Below are 14,246 nucleotides of genomic sequence, written 5' to 3' on the forward strand. Positions count from 1 at the left end.
AAGTTGGATACATGATTCCAATGCGTTCCCTTTCTGTCTTTCAGGAACCTGCTACTCCCCGAAGGGATTCCGGCGGAGCGTCAATGGGCGAGATTCTACGTGAAAGTCTACCGTGCCGAGGGCCTTCCTAAGATGAACACCAACATCATGGCTAACGTTAAAAAGGCCTTTATTGGAGAAAATCGGGACCTGGTGGATCCTTACGTTCAAGTGCACTTTTCTGGACAGAAAGTAAATGGACACTGCATGCTTGATAAAAGTATTGGGACACACCTCTTGATCAGTTGCTAATTAACCCTGGAGAACCCAAGAACCCTTTTCTTCTTTGGAAAATTATGAATTATACATTAAATGACTGCTATAAGTTCACTGAACACGAAAATATATGTTTTTTCAATTTTAACCCTTTTTTTTTTAACTAGCTCAGAGTTGCTAATTTATCAAAATATATATATAAAACATACTCCTAGGCATTCTGCAACATGATATGAAATAGATTAACAAAAAAAAACACAATTTTACCATCTGATGGTTTTGTTTGGATTGATTTCCAGCTCAACAAAACAGCATGTTGCCAGCCATCTTGTCACCACCACTTTGGCTCATGTAAGTGCAATATTCATCCACTAGATGGCCCCATGCAGGGGTCAGAAGTGGCACTCTGGACTTTTCAAGTTAAATTTGTAAAAAAAAAAAAAAAAAAGGTCTTTGTTATTTGAGTAGCAGAATTTATAGGGGCCAAATTTGACCCCGTGGCTTCTCCAGGGTTTCAAGGATTTGATTGGACCCCTTGAATCTTTTGGACCATTCCACCGGTCCACGCAGTTGAAGTGTCCCACTGCTTTTGTCTGAATATTAACTGCCGTAGCAGTCCTAGATGTTCTGCCTCCGATTTCAAAGCACGTACCGTCCCCACAGGGGAAGACCTCGGTGCAGAAAAGCAGTTATGAGCCCATCTGGAACGAACAAATCGTCTTCACTGAACTCTTCCCGCCGCTCTGTAAACGCATGAAGGTCCAAATCCGTGACTCAGATAAGGTCAATGATGTTGCCATCGGGACCCACTTCATTGACCTGCGAAAAATATCCAACGATGGTGACAAAGGTAGGTCAAACGGGAGGGTTACGAGGGGAGGGCAACCGAAACGCTTTAATTGCAAATGGGCATTGATTAGTTGCCGTGTGCTAATTAGCGCTTCCATGAGCCACCCGATCCCCATTACGGGATAATAATGAAGTCAACGGAGGACTATTAAAAGGTCTGATGGTCAATTGGGTATCAATGGCGAATTACCAAATGAATTCATTCAACTGATGGACTGTATTGGAAGAAATAAAACTGAACCGTGTTATCCAGGGTTCTTGCCGACCTTGGGTCCAGCCTGGGCCAACATGTACGGCTCGACACGGCAGTACACCCTCATGGACGAGCACCAGGACCTGAACGACGGCCTGGGCGAGGGCGTGTCCTTCCGAGCCCGTCTGCTGCTGTCCGTCGCCGTGGAGATCCTGGACACGACGAACCCGGAGATCCTCAGCTCCACCGAAGTGCAGATCGATTCTGTCTCCAACATCTCGGAGGTGAGAGTAAAGTGATGTGGCTGGAAATGTTGCCGCAACATGTCCTTTTTTCCTGTCAGAGCGCCACTGGCAAGATGGAGGAGTTCTTCCTCTTTGGAGCCTTCCTGGAGGCCACCATGATTGACCGAAAGATTGGCGACAAGCCGATTACTTTTGAAATCACAATTGGTAAAGTAGTGGCTTTCTTTTGCAATCGTTGAAGCTAAAAGAAAAAGGATGAAGGTTGAACCTGAAAAGCAATGTGCTGATACACCCCCAATAAAGGTAACTATGGCAACCAGATAGACGGTATGAGCAAGCCGTCGTCATCGAGGAAGAAGAAGAAGGACGGCGAAAGCGACGAGGAGGACAACGAGCTCATCCAAAATTCCAGCGAAGACGAGGGCGATGAGGAAGGCGACCTGGAGTCCATCTCCTGCACGCCGCTCATGAGGCCCGTCATCACAGACAGGTCAGATCAACTACTCTTTTTGGAAGAGGTGGACTTCCAGGGGAATTACTTCAAATAGAAAATCTTCTAGTAAACTTCCAATTTGAAATGTAGCGTTTTTGACACCAATCTTGGATTTTTTAATTTTTTTTATTTTTTTTATTTTTCCAGGAGAGCTCAGTATTGTTCATTCGATTTGACATCATCATTGCTCTCCTTTTTTTTAAAAAAAACAAATAAATTTAAAAAAATTAATAAATGTTTTTATTTATTTATTTATTTTTTTATATATATACATATATATATACATATACACACATATATATATATATATATATATATATATATATTTTTTTTTTGTATGTGGGTGTGTGTGTGTGTGTGTGTGTGTGTGTGTGTGCATGCGTGCGTGCGAGCGTGTGTGTATTCATCAGTTCACCTAAAGCCCATTAAAAAAAATCCCATACTAATAATATAATATAATAATAAATTGCCAAATGCAGAAACATCAATGTAAGTTATCACGATGTGGTGGCTCTCGCTAACAGACAGAATTAAGTAACCAGAATTAGGTTAAAAAATTCTAAATGCGTAGACCATGTTTCTATAAATTTTGATATTTGGTTTTTATTTGAGGCAGATATTTTTTCCATTAAAATGTGATTTATGAGGAGGTTAGACCATTGGTCGATATTCAGAGTTTGTTTATTTTTCCAGTTAACAAGAATTGTTTTTTTAGCGATAGTAAGGGCTACAAGTGTAGATTGAAATTGTTTATGTGGTAAGTCAGTTGTTGTTAGGTCACCTAGCAAACACAAGTTTGGGGATAAAGGTATCCTACAGTCCAAAATAGCGGAAAGTTTTTCTAAGACTTTAGTCCAGAAATACATAACCGGAGTACATAACCATAAAGCATGAACATAAGTGAAGCATGAACATAAGTGTCTTGGATTTTTTTCTGACACACCTCATATGCACGTTTGTGTATTTGTCGTACGTTGTTTATTCAAAACCTAGTTAGCAGGCTACTTCCTGGTTCATTGATTAAGACGTAAGACAGTAGGACCTGACCATATTTGATTGTAGGTTAGGGTAAGCAGTTTTATAGTGACCAAAATGACTAAAACATCATATGTAATTTTCTTGAAAACATTTTTTAATGGAAGCACCACCATATTTGTTTATTCATGAATCCATTTATTAGCTAGCAGGCTACTGCTTGGTTGGCAGAATACGACGGGATTGTGACATTTTTTTTTTAGAATCGTTTGTTGACAAGAGAAAATTAGTAACAAAAATAAGTAAAGTGCTGTATTTGTAATTATTTGTCTGTCCATTTGCCAGTCATCAGACTAATTCATGGGGAAAGATGTAAGACGTTAGAAAAAGACATTTACTTTGTGTTGTGGTTCTAGTTTCACTACAATTGATTAGATGGATTAGATTCTAGGTTGTGGGAATGAATTCCATTGTAATCTAAATGATTAAAAGATCAACTTAATCCCTTAGACAAAAAATAATAATAATAATAATTAAAGCGATAGTGATCCAAACAATACCACTGACACATTTTTCCTCTCCAACAGGAATTACTTTCATCTTCCCTACTTTGAGAGGAAACCATGCGTGTACATCAAGAGCTGGTGGCAGGACCAGAAACGGCGACTGTACAACTCCAACATGATGGACAAGATTGCTGACAAGCTGGTTAGTACGCTTTTGCCCGTCCGGCTTATCCCTATTTATGGTTCAAATTGTTCCGCAGGCTTTTACTCTATATACTGATATGTAATCAGAATGATGGACGCCTGTTAGCTCAACTCAGACATCACAGTGGGCCGAAAATAACTGTTACAGCCCATAATTCAGCCAGTGACCCGTGATCTAGTAATGACGGTACTTTTGGACCACTTCTGGCAATTGACTAGCCACTGAAGAGAATAATAATTCATCTCACATTTTGTGTCACATATGGCTGCTCTCTGTTTGGTGTTTCTTTTTTTTCTTTATTTCTTTTTTTTTTTTTTTTATCCTGTTTGGTGTTTGTGTGTGCAGGAGGAGGGCGTAAACGATGTTCAGGAGATCATAAAGACAGAGAAGGCCTTTCCGGAACGTCGACTTAGGGGAGTTCTAGAGGAATTGAGCATTGGCTGCAGGTCAGCGGCAATACCATCACTCAAACATGTCGCCGTCGCGCAGTGGCGGAAAGTAATGGAGTACTTTGTTACTGGACGTGGAGTTTGGAATTGACATTGTTACCCTATATAAAAGCACCTGTATCAGTTTTAGACGTACTAATTTTAGCTATCTTGTTTCTGATCTGGCAGAGAGACACTATGAGTCATAAATGGTCTTACTTTTACCGTACATGTTTTTGCTCTCTTCCCAGTCGGTTTGTGACGTTGGCCAACAAGGATTTGAACCAGGCGGGCAGAACCAAACTGGATCGGGAAAGACTCAAGTCCTGCATGAGAGAAATGGTAACGGATGTTGAAAATGAGTTGCATTATTTTCTGGTCTCCAGAAAAGAAAAGAAAAAAAATAAAGAAAATGAGTGCATTTTCAGACAGCCAATAAGAGGTGACGGTTGTGCACTGTGTGTGCTGCAGGACAACACGGGCCAGCAGGCCAGACAGATGAGGACGCAGGTGAAGAGGAACACAGTGAAAGACAAGCTAAAGCTGGTGCAGCACTTCCTGCAGAGGCTTCGCTTCCTTGCTGACGAGGTCTACATTTAAAATTATCCATAAAGCCCACTCACAAGTCATAATATCACGTACACCTGTAAAACCGATACATTCGGTCCAAATTCAGCTTTTGCAATCACAATAATGCTCAAGAGACCTTCAACAGACTCCAGCTCACCAACGACCTTCATCGGCGTTGTTGCGATCTCATCAAAGTCATTCAATGTTTCCTGTCCAGCCGCAACACAGCATCCCGGATGTTTTCGTGTGGATGATGAGCAGCAATAAACGTGTCGCGTACGCCCGCATTCCGTCGAAAGACATCCTCTACTCGCTCGTGGACGAGGAGACGGGCAAAGACTGTGGGAAAGTCAAAGCGGTCTTTCTTAAGGTATGTTGTCACTGACACGCCTTCTTTTGAGTCTGCAAGAAGACTAATAGTTGATTTACGGTTTGTCAGAGGTGGGGGACTCAATTTTAGACTCAAAACTTTAAGGTAGTTTTAGTTTTATGCCATTTTTTTTCCAGATCTCACGCTGTGCCCCCACTTTACGAGTTCCACTTCCTCTCCCTTGTTTTCCTTTTCTTACCTAAGAAATTGGGGCAGTGCTTGGCGACCCATCAGCTTTCCCCATCCTGTCTCCCTCTGCCAGTTCTCATTCTTTTCATGTTTTTTTTAGAAGGCTGGAAACTATTAAATGAATTTAATTCCATCCCAAGTGATTTACTCTCGCTTCTGACGTGTGTCCACAGCTGCCTGGTAAAAAGGGTTTCGGCCCGGCCGGTTGGACCGTTCAGGCCAAGCTGGAGTTGTACTTGTGGCTCGGCCTCAACAAGCAAAGGAAAGAATTCCTGAGCGGTCTTCCCAGCGGTTTTGAGGAGGTTAAAACCGCTAAACCGGCCGCCTATCTTCACTCCGTACCACCTGTCAGCCTTGTGTATGACAGTAAGTGCGCACTCGGGTGTTTCCGAGAAGCTGCTTTCGAGCTGATGTTTTTGTTATGCCCGACAGTGAAGCAGGTCTTCCAGCTGAGAGCGCACATGTACCAAGCGCGAAGCCTGTTCGCCGCCGACAGCAGCGGCCTCTCCGACCCCTTCGCCAGAGTCTTCTTCTCCACGCATAGTCAGGTCACCGAGGTAAATAAAGAAAATATGAAAAACGTTCTTCATAAAGTCCTCTATGAGGCACTTATCAACATGCAATCATGCACTACAGGTTCTAAGCGAGACCCTGTGCCCCACCTGGGACCAGCTGCTAGTTTTTGATGATGTGGAGCTTTTTGGAGAGGCCAGCGAGCTGAGAGACGACCCGCCAATCATCGTGGTGGAAATCTACGACCAAGACACGGTGGTAGGATTCACGCCCGGTGAACATGAGAGGAAAAACAACGGTCAACTCTTTGCACTCATGAAAACCTTTTGCCTTCTCCATCTTTGTTCTGACCTTCTGTGCACCTCACTGCCACATCCTGCCCCATGTGCTCAAATAGAGTGTTAAACCCTCACACCCGTTTGAATTGGAGTCTGTCATACGAACTCTTGAAGTATCGGGGTTTCTGCAGGCTCGTTAAAATAAAAATAATAAAATAAAGCATTAAAAGTCCTTAAATGGAATTTGCACACATTAAAGCCTTAAATGGCATTAAGAAGCATTAAATACGATGTCAAGAGGGATTATAAATTTAAATACAATTGTTGTTCATGCTTTATTTTACAATATCGTGCAACGGAGTCACTATAACACAATTTAGAAATAATATAATGTGATCAAATATATATGTATTTGTGGGGACTGGTGACTAGCTGTAATTTATAATCAACAAAACGGACTGAGTCCACGAGTTGCTTCCTGTTCCGAATAGCAATTGCTCTGAATTTGAAAAGAAAAATGTACTGTTCCTGTCACCAACGTCTTAAATGAAACACTAATGCCACATAGTGGCGGAAAATTGCTCATTAACAAGAGCGTGAAAAACTAGGGGTAAAACCTTTGCAATTAATTTACGATTAATCGTGAGTTAACTATGGAAATCATGTGATTAATTACGATTTGAAATTGTAAACAAGTACTATGTGGGCATTCAATTACTTTTACTGTTGCATTAAAATGGCACTGAAATGCATTCAATTAGATTTGATGACGTCTGCAGAAACCCTGAGTTTACTACCACATTGATCATGGAACATTTGTAAGAGATCATTTTTCATGGGAAAATTGTGAATTTTAGGAATATTTAAAGTTTGAATCTTTGCATTGGCGTTAAGGATAATAAAGATTTTGACCATACACAGGGATGTGATTTGACCAAAGTGAAATTATCTGAAAATTTAGCCGGGGGTCTGGGGGCCGCTGGCACCCAGCTAGGTCCAGGGTCCGTGTTTTTAAGTACTTTCAATGCACTCACATGACAAAGAAATAGACAAAACAACAGCATAAATTTTCAATGTATATTGAACTATCCCATATAAAATGGCAGTTTTAGTCAACTCAAAATCAGTCACATTCAAAAACATTGGACTGCCTTTGCTTTTAAAAACTATCACTGAGAATATCATCATATCTAACTAATGTGATTACTAAGTTAACACATAAATAATGTTGAAGAGTTCAAATTTCATGAACAAATAATTGTATCATGACCAAATGAAAAGTAACTCATATTAGAGCATACCACAAATGTCTTTGTTATAGCAGAAGATGTTATCTGTCGGAGTCATGTGCATACACAATGAACTACTAAAAAATAAAAAAATAAAAAAAAAATCGGATTTTTTTTTTTGGGGGGGAGATAAAAAAAAAAAGCGGAATTCCGCGAATTAGCGGAAAAATCACATCCCTGCATACAGTGTAACGTCCCAAAAGTAGTACAGTGCAAAATAAAGAAGAAAATATTATTCCCCTGAAAAAATCCAGTTTGTCCCAATCAATTACCATAAATTCCAGTTATTTCTCACTCACTTAAACTTGTCTGCAAGCCACTCACTTTCCACATGCATCTAACCAACACTGCCACCAAGAGGGTCGCAGTGGAAACTGCACCCTCCCATATCCTGGCCTAACTCCCTTCGCTTGTCCCTTGTGACTGTTTCCCACCGTCCATTATACCATGATGCCGTGTCCAGGGCAAGGCAGAGTTCATAGGTCGGACATTCGCCAAGCCCACCATCAAGATGTGCGACGAGCACTACGGCCCACCCAGGTTTCCTCCCCAGCTGGAGTACTTTCAGATTTACAGAGGCAACTGCACTGCTGGAGAACTGCTGGCCGCCTTTGAGCTCCTCCAGGTACGTCACAACCTGAAATGATTTGGGATGACTGGTTTCTCATCATCTTCCATTCTTTTCCATGTTTATCTTTGACTAGGACTTGACCTGCTGTTGTTTTCAAAGCTCTGTTTTTCCATTTGAAATGAACTTCTGGGTGTCCCCCTTCACTTTTCCCTCTCTTGTGAAACCACCCGTTTCCAGATACCTTTCGATGGCGAGGAGATTAGACGAGCTCTGATCGCCGTCCATAACTTTGCCGTTCCTCAGATAAAGGTGCTCTTCTCCTTTCATCCCATTAACCTCGCTTCCGTAATGACCTCGTTACCCACTTGAGATATTCATTTTTCCAACTATTTTAAACCAGCCGTCTGCTTTGTCAAAATCAAGAACTACTTCACACACCATATCTTATCTTCTCTGTATGAATCCTGCCCATTTTATAGGAACTGATTGGTTTGTGATGTCACACACGTAAACCACAATGTATCAAAAACTCTTTACATGAAATATCCTCTCTGAACCCTCGCCAGATTGGTCAAGGAGGAACGGCTGACCTTCCACCCCTCGAAGGACCTACAGACTCTGAGCGAGGCCCGATTATCGCAGTTCCATTGGGGATCCGTCCTGTCCTGAGTCGCTACCGAATTGAGGTGAGATTTATTTAACATTTTGAATTCTATTTCAACATATTAAGGTATTGCTTTCATCCGGTTCAGGTTTTATTTTGGGGCTTAAGGGATCTCAAGAGGATTAACCTGGCCCAGGTGGATCGACCCCGTGTGGACATCGAGTGCGCTGGCAGAGGCGTTCAGTCCGTCCTCATCCAAAATTACAAGAAGAACCCGAATTTTAGCACGTTGGTCAAATGGTTTGAGGTGGTGAGTATTATTGTTCTCTAAAGATAGAACTACAACAGATAATAATAATAATGATTTAAAAAAAAAAAAAAAGGGGGGGGGTGGTACCTCATCTTTGTTTTAATGTTCTCATCAGGACCTCCCTGAAAATGAGCTCCTCCACCCTCCGCTCAACATTAGGGTGGTGGACTGCAGGGCATTCGGTCGCTACACCCTGGTTGGTTCACATGCGGTCACATGTCTGAGGCATTTCCTCTACTGCGCTCCTGACAAGACGTCCAGTAATTGGGGCAGCGCAGGTACAAAGGATCACTGAAAAGAAACATGGATTCGTTTCTGTTTACAGAGTTGAAAGATTTCAAATATAACATATAAGAAAAAAATGAGGGAATTCAAAACAGAGCCCTGAGGAACGCCCTTGGTCTTGGTCTGACATTGACATACAGTTTTACAATTTTTTTCTGCTCGAGCTTTTGTCAAATGTTTTATATATTGTAGGATGAAAAATTAAATAAAATCACAGAATGGGGTGTATTAAACTGCACCAATTCAACATGTCATCAGAGCCTTGTTAAAAAAAAAATCCTTCACTAACTTTCTAATTTTGCTGCATGGTGTGGACTGTCGGCCTTCTTTATGCTTTAATGATTTCCCCTTTGCTTGTCTTTTCTCTCTTTTTCTCTCTCACATGTTGCATCGACTTTCCGCTTGTGCCCTCCTGCCACCTTGTGCTCCCTTTTCCTGCTTTTTTGTGGGGGGGGGGGGGGGTGGCTCCATCTGTTCAGCTAAATTAATGAACGGCTACATGGTCCTGACCAATGGTGGCTCCCAGCATGGCTTCTCATCCAGCGTTTCCTCGCGCACTCTCTCCCGCTCCGCAGGCGAAATCGTCGTCAACATGGACTCCCTTGAACCCGCCGTTCGGAAAATGAACACGTGTGTCAAGTTAGATGCTGTAAGCACGAGTAGTCAATTACAGTGGTTCCTTGACTTAAGAGTGCCCCCAAGTTACACGTTTTTAGAGTTACAAGCAGAAGTGCAGTTTTTTGTGTTTTTTTTGCGAGCCAATACGGGACTTCAAGAAACTCGTAAAATATATATATATATATATATATATATATATATATATGTGAATATGTAGATATATGTATATATATTTAAAAAAAAAGAGAGAGAAAAAAAAAACTAAACATTTTTATTAAAAAAAATTTAATTTATTTGTTTTTTAAAAAAAGGAGAGCAATGATGATGTCAAATCGAATGAACAATACTGAGCTCTCCTGGAAAAGAAAAAAAAAACAAACTCGTAAATCAAGGCACCACTGTATTTATGCTAGTCATTCCCTTGCATAAATTATTCATCCCTGAATTGTTTTTTATGTATTATCCCCATTTATAGACATCTGATGCGGTTGTGAAAGTTGACATGGTAAGTGCTTGTTCCTACAGAACAATGGCTTATAAAATGATCAATATACAATAAGTGCTAAAATATTTCTAATCTGTTTGAATAGATTGAAGAAGAGAGTGACAAAGAGAAAAAGAAGAAGAAAAAGAAAAAGAAGGGAGCGGCGGATGAAGAGGATGAGACAGACGAGAGTGTGCTGGATTGGTGGTCCAAATATTTTGCTTCCATAGAGACACTGAAAGAGGTTTGTGTGCATCCACGTCAGCCAATATTGTCCTTCAACATGCATGAGGATATTTAAAAAATGTCTCTTTAGACCCTCAGAGCTCAGGAAGCAGCGCAGGCCGAAGCAGAGGAGCGAGAAGACCTGGAAATTGCGGCCGAGGCGGCAGGTACGAAGCTGAAACTTTACACTGCCATGACGTAGTACAGTGTATCCGAAATTAGCCATGCAGAGTAAATTAAGCCTCGATTGAAACGGTGATTGTTAAAGCAGATACCGCCTACTTGTCATTTCATTCACATGCCATACTCGCATTACAATAAAAAAATATATATAAAAAAGCTCATCCATTTGTCATGGCGATTGACATTCAAAGAGTCTCAGTCAAATACGACCTCACCTCATTGAAAACACCTTGTCCACTTCCACATCCACTCAACCCTCCGCTCAGATATCAAATGTGATGACCTTGTTCGGAAAGGCTCCAGGATGAGAGAGAGGAGCAAGGAGAAGAGAAGTGCCAAGGACAAGAAGAAGGGTCACGCTGCGGACGGAGCCGAGAAACGAACGGTTAAATCCAAAGTGGACGAGTTGATGGTATGTACTGTAACAATGGTGCGACAATATGGGGCTTAAAACAGAGCCTTGGGGAACCCCCTTTTTTTATTTAGAATTTTGTCATGTACCATACATTCAATTCATCAATTCAATTCTACAGATAAAAAAAATACTCACTTTTGTTGGACGTTTGCAGGTGTACAACAAGGAACTGGAGACTGAATACGGCAACTTTGAAGACTGGCTGCACACTTTCAACCTGTACAGAGGCAAAGCTGGAGACGACGACGAACACGCTCTGGATGATGACCGGATTGTTGGACGATTTAAGGTTATTTGCGCCGTTTGAAAGAAGCTACGAATCAAAGACGGTTCTTTTTTTTTTTTTTTAAATATATATACATATATATATATACATATACACACATATATATATATATATATTTTTTTTTTTTTTGTATGTGGGTGAGTATGTGTATGTGCGTGTGTGTGTGTGTGCGTGTGTGCGTGAAAAAAAAAACATTTATTAAATTTTTTTAATTTATTTGTTTGTTTTTTTTAAAAAAAAAAGGAGAGCAATGATGATGTCAAATCGAATGAACAATACTGAGCTCTCCTGGGAAAAAAAAAAAAAAAAAAAAAAGACGGTTCATTTTGTAACGTGATGTTCCCTATCCAGGGTTCCTTGTGCATGTACAAGCTCCCATTGTCTGAGGAGATTACGAGAGACGTGGGATTCGATCCAAATATGGGCATGTTCCAGAGCATCCCTCATAACGACCCCATCAACGTGCTCGTCCGGGTGTATGTGGTCAGGGTACGTTGCCTGCTAATTGCAATCAAAATTGATGTCAACTTTAGTGATCTTATCGGCGTTGTCTTCAGGCCACGGATCTTCATCCCGCTGACATCAATGGGAAGGCGGACCCGTATGTCGTCATCAGGCTGGGAAAATCCGAGGTCAAGGACAAAGAGAACTACATCTCCAAACAGCTCAATCCCGTGTTTGGCAAGTAAGTCAGTCACACCAGATTTGGATATTGGGCCGTCATGTAGAATTAGAGCTATTCATTTTGTGTGAAGCCTAAATCCATAATCCAGATGTTTGTCCCTCCTCATGTCTTTGTCCATCTCTCTTTGCAGGTCATTTGACATCGAAGCCAAATTCCCCATAGAGTCCATGCTTACAGTTTCCGTGTACGACTGGGATCTCGTCGGCACGGATGACCTGATCGGAGAGACCAAGATCGACTTGGAGAATCGCTTCTACAGCAAATACAGAGCGACCTGCGGCATCTCAGCCGCCTACTCCCTGTAAGCGTCCGTTTATCTTTGCTTCAGATACTGTGTGGATTGAGAAACAAAACAATGGTGGAAAGGAAGTATTGCCAAAGGAGTTGAGTTGAGTGTTTTGTCCACACTAGCCATGGCTACAATATTTGGCGGGATCCTTTGAAGCCGAGCCAGATCCTAGCAAAGCTGTGTAAGGAAGGCAAGATTGCCCCACCTCAGTATGGCCCGGGAGGGAAAGTCAAGGTGGCCAAGCGAATCTTCGTAGGACCAACAGAGATCGAGGATGAAAACGGTACGACATAACTAAGCATCGTGTCATTTTTAACTAAGTTTTTTATGTTGTTGTTTTTTTTTATCCTCGAGCATACAGAAGGCTTTGATGCAGTCTCAGAACTAAAGAGAACGCTTGAAGCAATGGTAGTTATTACGAAAACAGCCAGCAGGTGGCAGCAGAGTATAAGAGATCAAGCAGGGCCATGTTGCAACAAGCTGTTTCCCCCACTTTTTAAACAGATTTGTGAATATTGATGAAATTTAGCTATATTCTAATGCTAATTGCTGCAAAACGGAAACATCGAAATATACTTATTTTTTTGCTGATGAAAGAAGATACTCTAATCTTTCTTTTGGTAGGTTCCATGTTTTTATAGCAATATAACCCAATATTCTGTGGGCCTCGCAAAATCAGTCAAAATCCAGTTAAACAGTCGGGAGCAAAGGGGGTTGCTTCAGTGAAAATGACTGGGAGTGAATGAGTTAAGTCATTCCAATGTATTGGTTGTACTCCGACGAAAGGTCTAAAGAAGCAAACCGAGGAGCATTTAGCGCTGACTGTGCTAAACAACTGGGAGGAGATCCCCCGAATTGGCTGCCGGCTCGTTCCGGAACACGTGGAGACCAGGCCCCTGCTGAACCCGGATAAACCGGGCATCGAGCAGGTAAGACGTGTTGAAATCTTGAAAAGAGTGCGCTCAGTTTGACAGATGTGGCCACATGTTTAAAGGGTCGTATCGAGATGTGGGTGGACATGTTTCCTATGGACACGCCGGCTCCCGGACCCGCCATTGAGATATCACCACGGAAGCCTAAAAGGTAAGCCTGGTGGGTTTTGAACGCAGCATGTGGGATGCCTGATGCATTGCTGAATAAACAGAAAGATAGTTTGAGTGCGGGATGATTTCTTGGCTTCGTCATTGCCAACGATGAGGTATTGTACCAAAGTTAATTGAATTATATACTTGCATTTTAATGAAATGATTACAATTAAATGTTAGCTTAATTTAGCATCATGTGGCTAATGTTACAGTATATCACAATGTTCACTGAAAAAAATAGCATATAACGATTTTTTTTTTTTTTTTAAATATAGCTACATTTTGTGCTCTTATTCATTAAAAAGCATTTTCTAGTAATACAAAAGAGATTTTTGTATAAATCTTATCAAACTGAAGTTACACTTAATTTGAGTTGGTGGCAGGAAGGGATGGCGATACTATCACAAGTTTTATGTATTTCTTTTTATCTTGTTCCAAAAAACCTAGAAATAATTTATGGAAATAAAACCAAAAAATAATTCCTTAAAATCAGGGACATTCGGTACTTTTTTTTCAAACTGATACTAGTGCGAGTATCCAACATTTGAGTAGTCACCGATACCAATACCACTAGGACTTTTGATATGTAACATTTCACAATTTTTTTCATTCTTCTAATTTTTAGTTCCTGATCGGAAAATGCTGGTATCGGCTGCCTTCACGAGTACCGATACCTTGAAATAAAAAGATGAGTATCAGCCCAATTGCCCATCCCTAATGAAAATCAAAAAAAATACATTAAAATTATAAAATAAAGATAATGTGAACACATTCAATAATAAATACATAAATATAAAAAAAATTCTACTTAAATAAGAAAAATTGTGTTGTTCCAACTTATTTTTGAA

General features: G+C 40.9%; 2 protein-coding genes across 11 annotated transcripts in view; one reads left to right on the forward strand and one right to left on the reverse strand.

Moving 5' to 3' along the window:
- Window positions 1-14,246, reverse strand: part of LOC144039634 (dynein regulatory complex protein 1-like) — a 281,634-nt gene that overhangs the window by 252,757 nt on the left and 14,631 nt on the right. The window contains exons 14-16 of one of the 3 annotated variants that reach the window (XM_077553191.1): window positions 10,854-11,366; window positions 8,931-9,134; window positions 4,380-4,475 (exon numbers count right to left, since the gene is read on the reverse strand). The exons of 1 other annotated variant lie outside the window; for it this stretch is intronic. The gene's annotated coding sequence lies outside the window, so the exon portion shown is untranslated. The remainder of the gene's footprint in view (window positions 1-4,379; window positions 4,476-8,930; window positions 9,135-10,853; window positions 11,367-14,246) is intronic. One more of the 3 variants, XM_077553192.1, reaches the window with a different exon arrangement.
- Window positions 1-14,246, forward strand: part of otofa (otoferlin a) — a 63,604-nt gene that overhangs the window by 42,437 nt on the left and 6,921 nt on the right. For 4 of the 8 annotated variants that reach the window (XM_077553184.1, XM_077553181.1, XM_077553180.1 and 1 more), the window contains exons 13-42: window positions 45-231; window positions 919-1,105; window positions 1,358-1,581; window positions 1,641-1,749; window positions 1,846-2,032; window positions 3,598-3,718; window positions 4,067-4,167; window positions 4,401-4,491; window positions 4,621-4,737; window positions 4,937-5,089; window positions 5,452-5,644; window positions 5,711-5,835; window positions 5,915-6,049; window positions 7,822-7,983; window positions 8,167-8,238; window positions 8,496-8,615; window positions 8,682-8,843; window positions 8,959-9,121; window positions 9,608-9,777; window positions 10,222-10,251; window positions 10,337-10,474; window positions 10,547-10,622; window positions 10,905-11,050; window positions 11,208-11,342; window positions 11,691-11,828; window positions 11,897-12,024; window positions 12,155-12,325; window positions 12,436-12,596; window positions 13,100-13,242; window positions 13,308-13,396. In XM_077553184.1, coding sequence (XP_077409310.1) covers window positions 45-231; window positions 919-1,105; window positions 1,358-1,581; window positions 1,641-1,749; window positions 1,846-2,032; window positions 3,598-3,718; window positions 4,067-4,167; window positions 4,401-4,491; window positions 4,621-4,737; window positions 4,937-5,089; window positions 5,452-5,644; window positions 5,711-5,835; window positions 5,915-6,049; window positions 7,822-7,983; window positions 8,167-8,238; window positions 8,496-8,615; window positions 8,682-8,843; window positions 8,959-9,121; window positions 9,608-9,777; window positions 10,222-10,251; window positions 10,337-10,474; window positions 10,547-10,622; window positions 10,905-11,050; window positions 11,208-11,342; window positions 11,691-11,828; window positions 11,897-12,024; window positions 12,155-12,325; window positions 12,436-12,596; window positions 13,100-13,242; window positions 13,308-13,396 — 4,134 coding nt within the window. The remainder of the gene's footprint in view (window positions 1-44; window positions 232-918; window positions 1,106-1,357; window positions 1,582-1,640; window positions 1,750-1,845; window positions 2,033-3,597; window positions 3,719-4,066; window positions 4,168-4,400; window positions 4,492-4,620; window positions 4,738-4,936; window positions 5,090-5,451; window positions 5,645-5,710; window positions 5,836-5,914; window positions 6,050-7,821; window positions 7,984-8,166; window positions 8,239-8,495; window positions 8,616-8,681; window positions 8,844-8,958; window positions 9,122-9,607; window positions 9,778-10,221; window positions 10,252-10,336; window positions 10,475-10,546; window positions 10,623-10,904; window positions 11,051-11,207; window positions 11,343-11,690; window positions 11,829-11,896; window positions 12,025-12,154; window positions 12,326-12,435; window positions 12,597-13,099; window positions 13,243-13,307; window positions 13,397-14,246) is intronic. The other 4 variants (XM_077553185.1, XM_077553183.1, XM_077553186.1 and 1 more) reach the window with 3 other exon arrangements.

This window comes from Vanacampus margaritifer, chromosome 19 (assembly GCF_051991255.1).
Source record: "Vanacampus margaritifer isolate UIUO_Vmar chromosome 19, RoL_Vmar_1.0, whole genome shotgun sequence".
Classification (NCBI taxonomy): Eukaryota; Metazoa; Chordata; class Actinopteri; order Syngnathiformes; family Syngnathidae; genus Vanacampus; species Vanacampus margaritifer.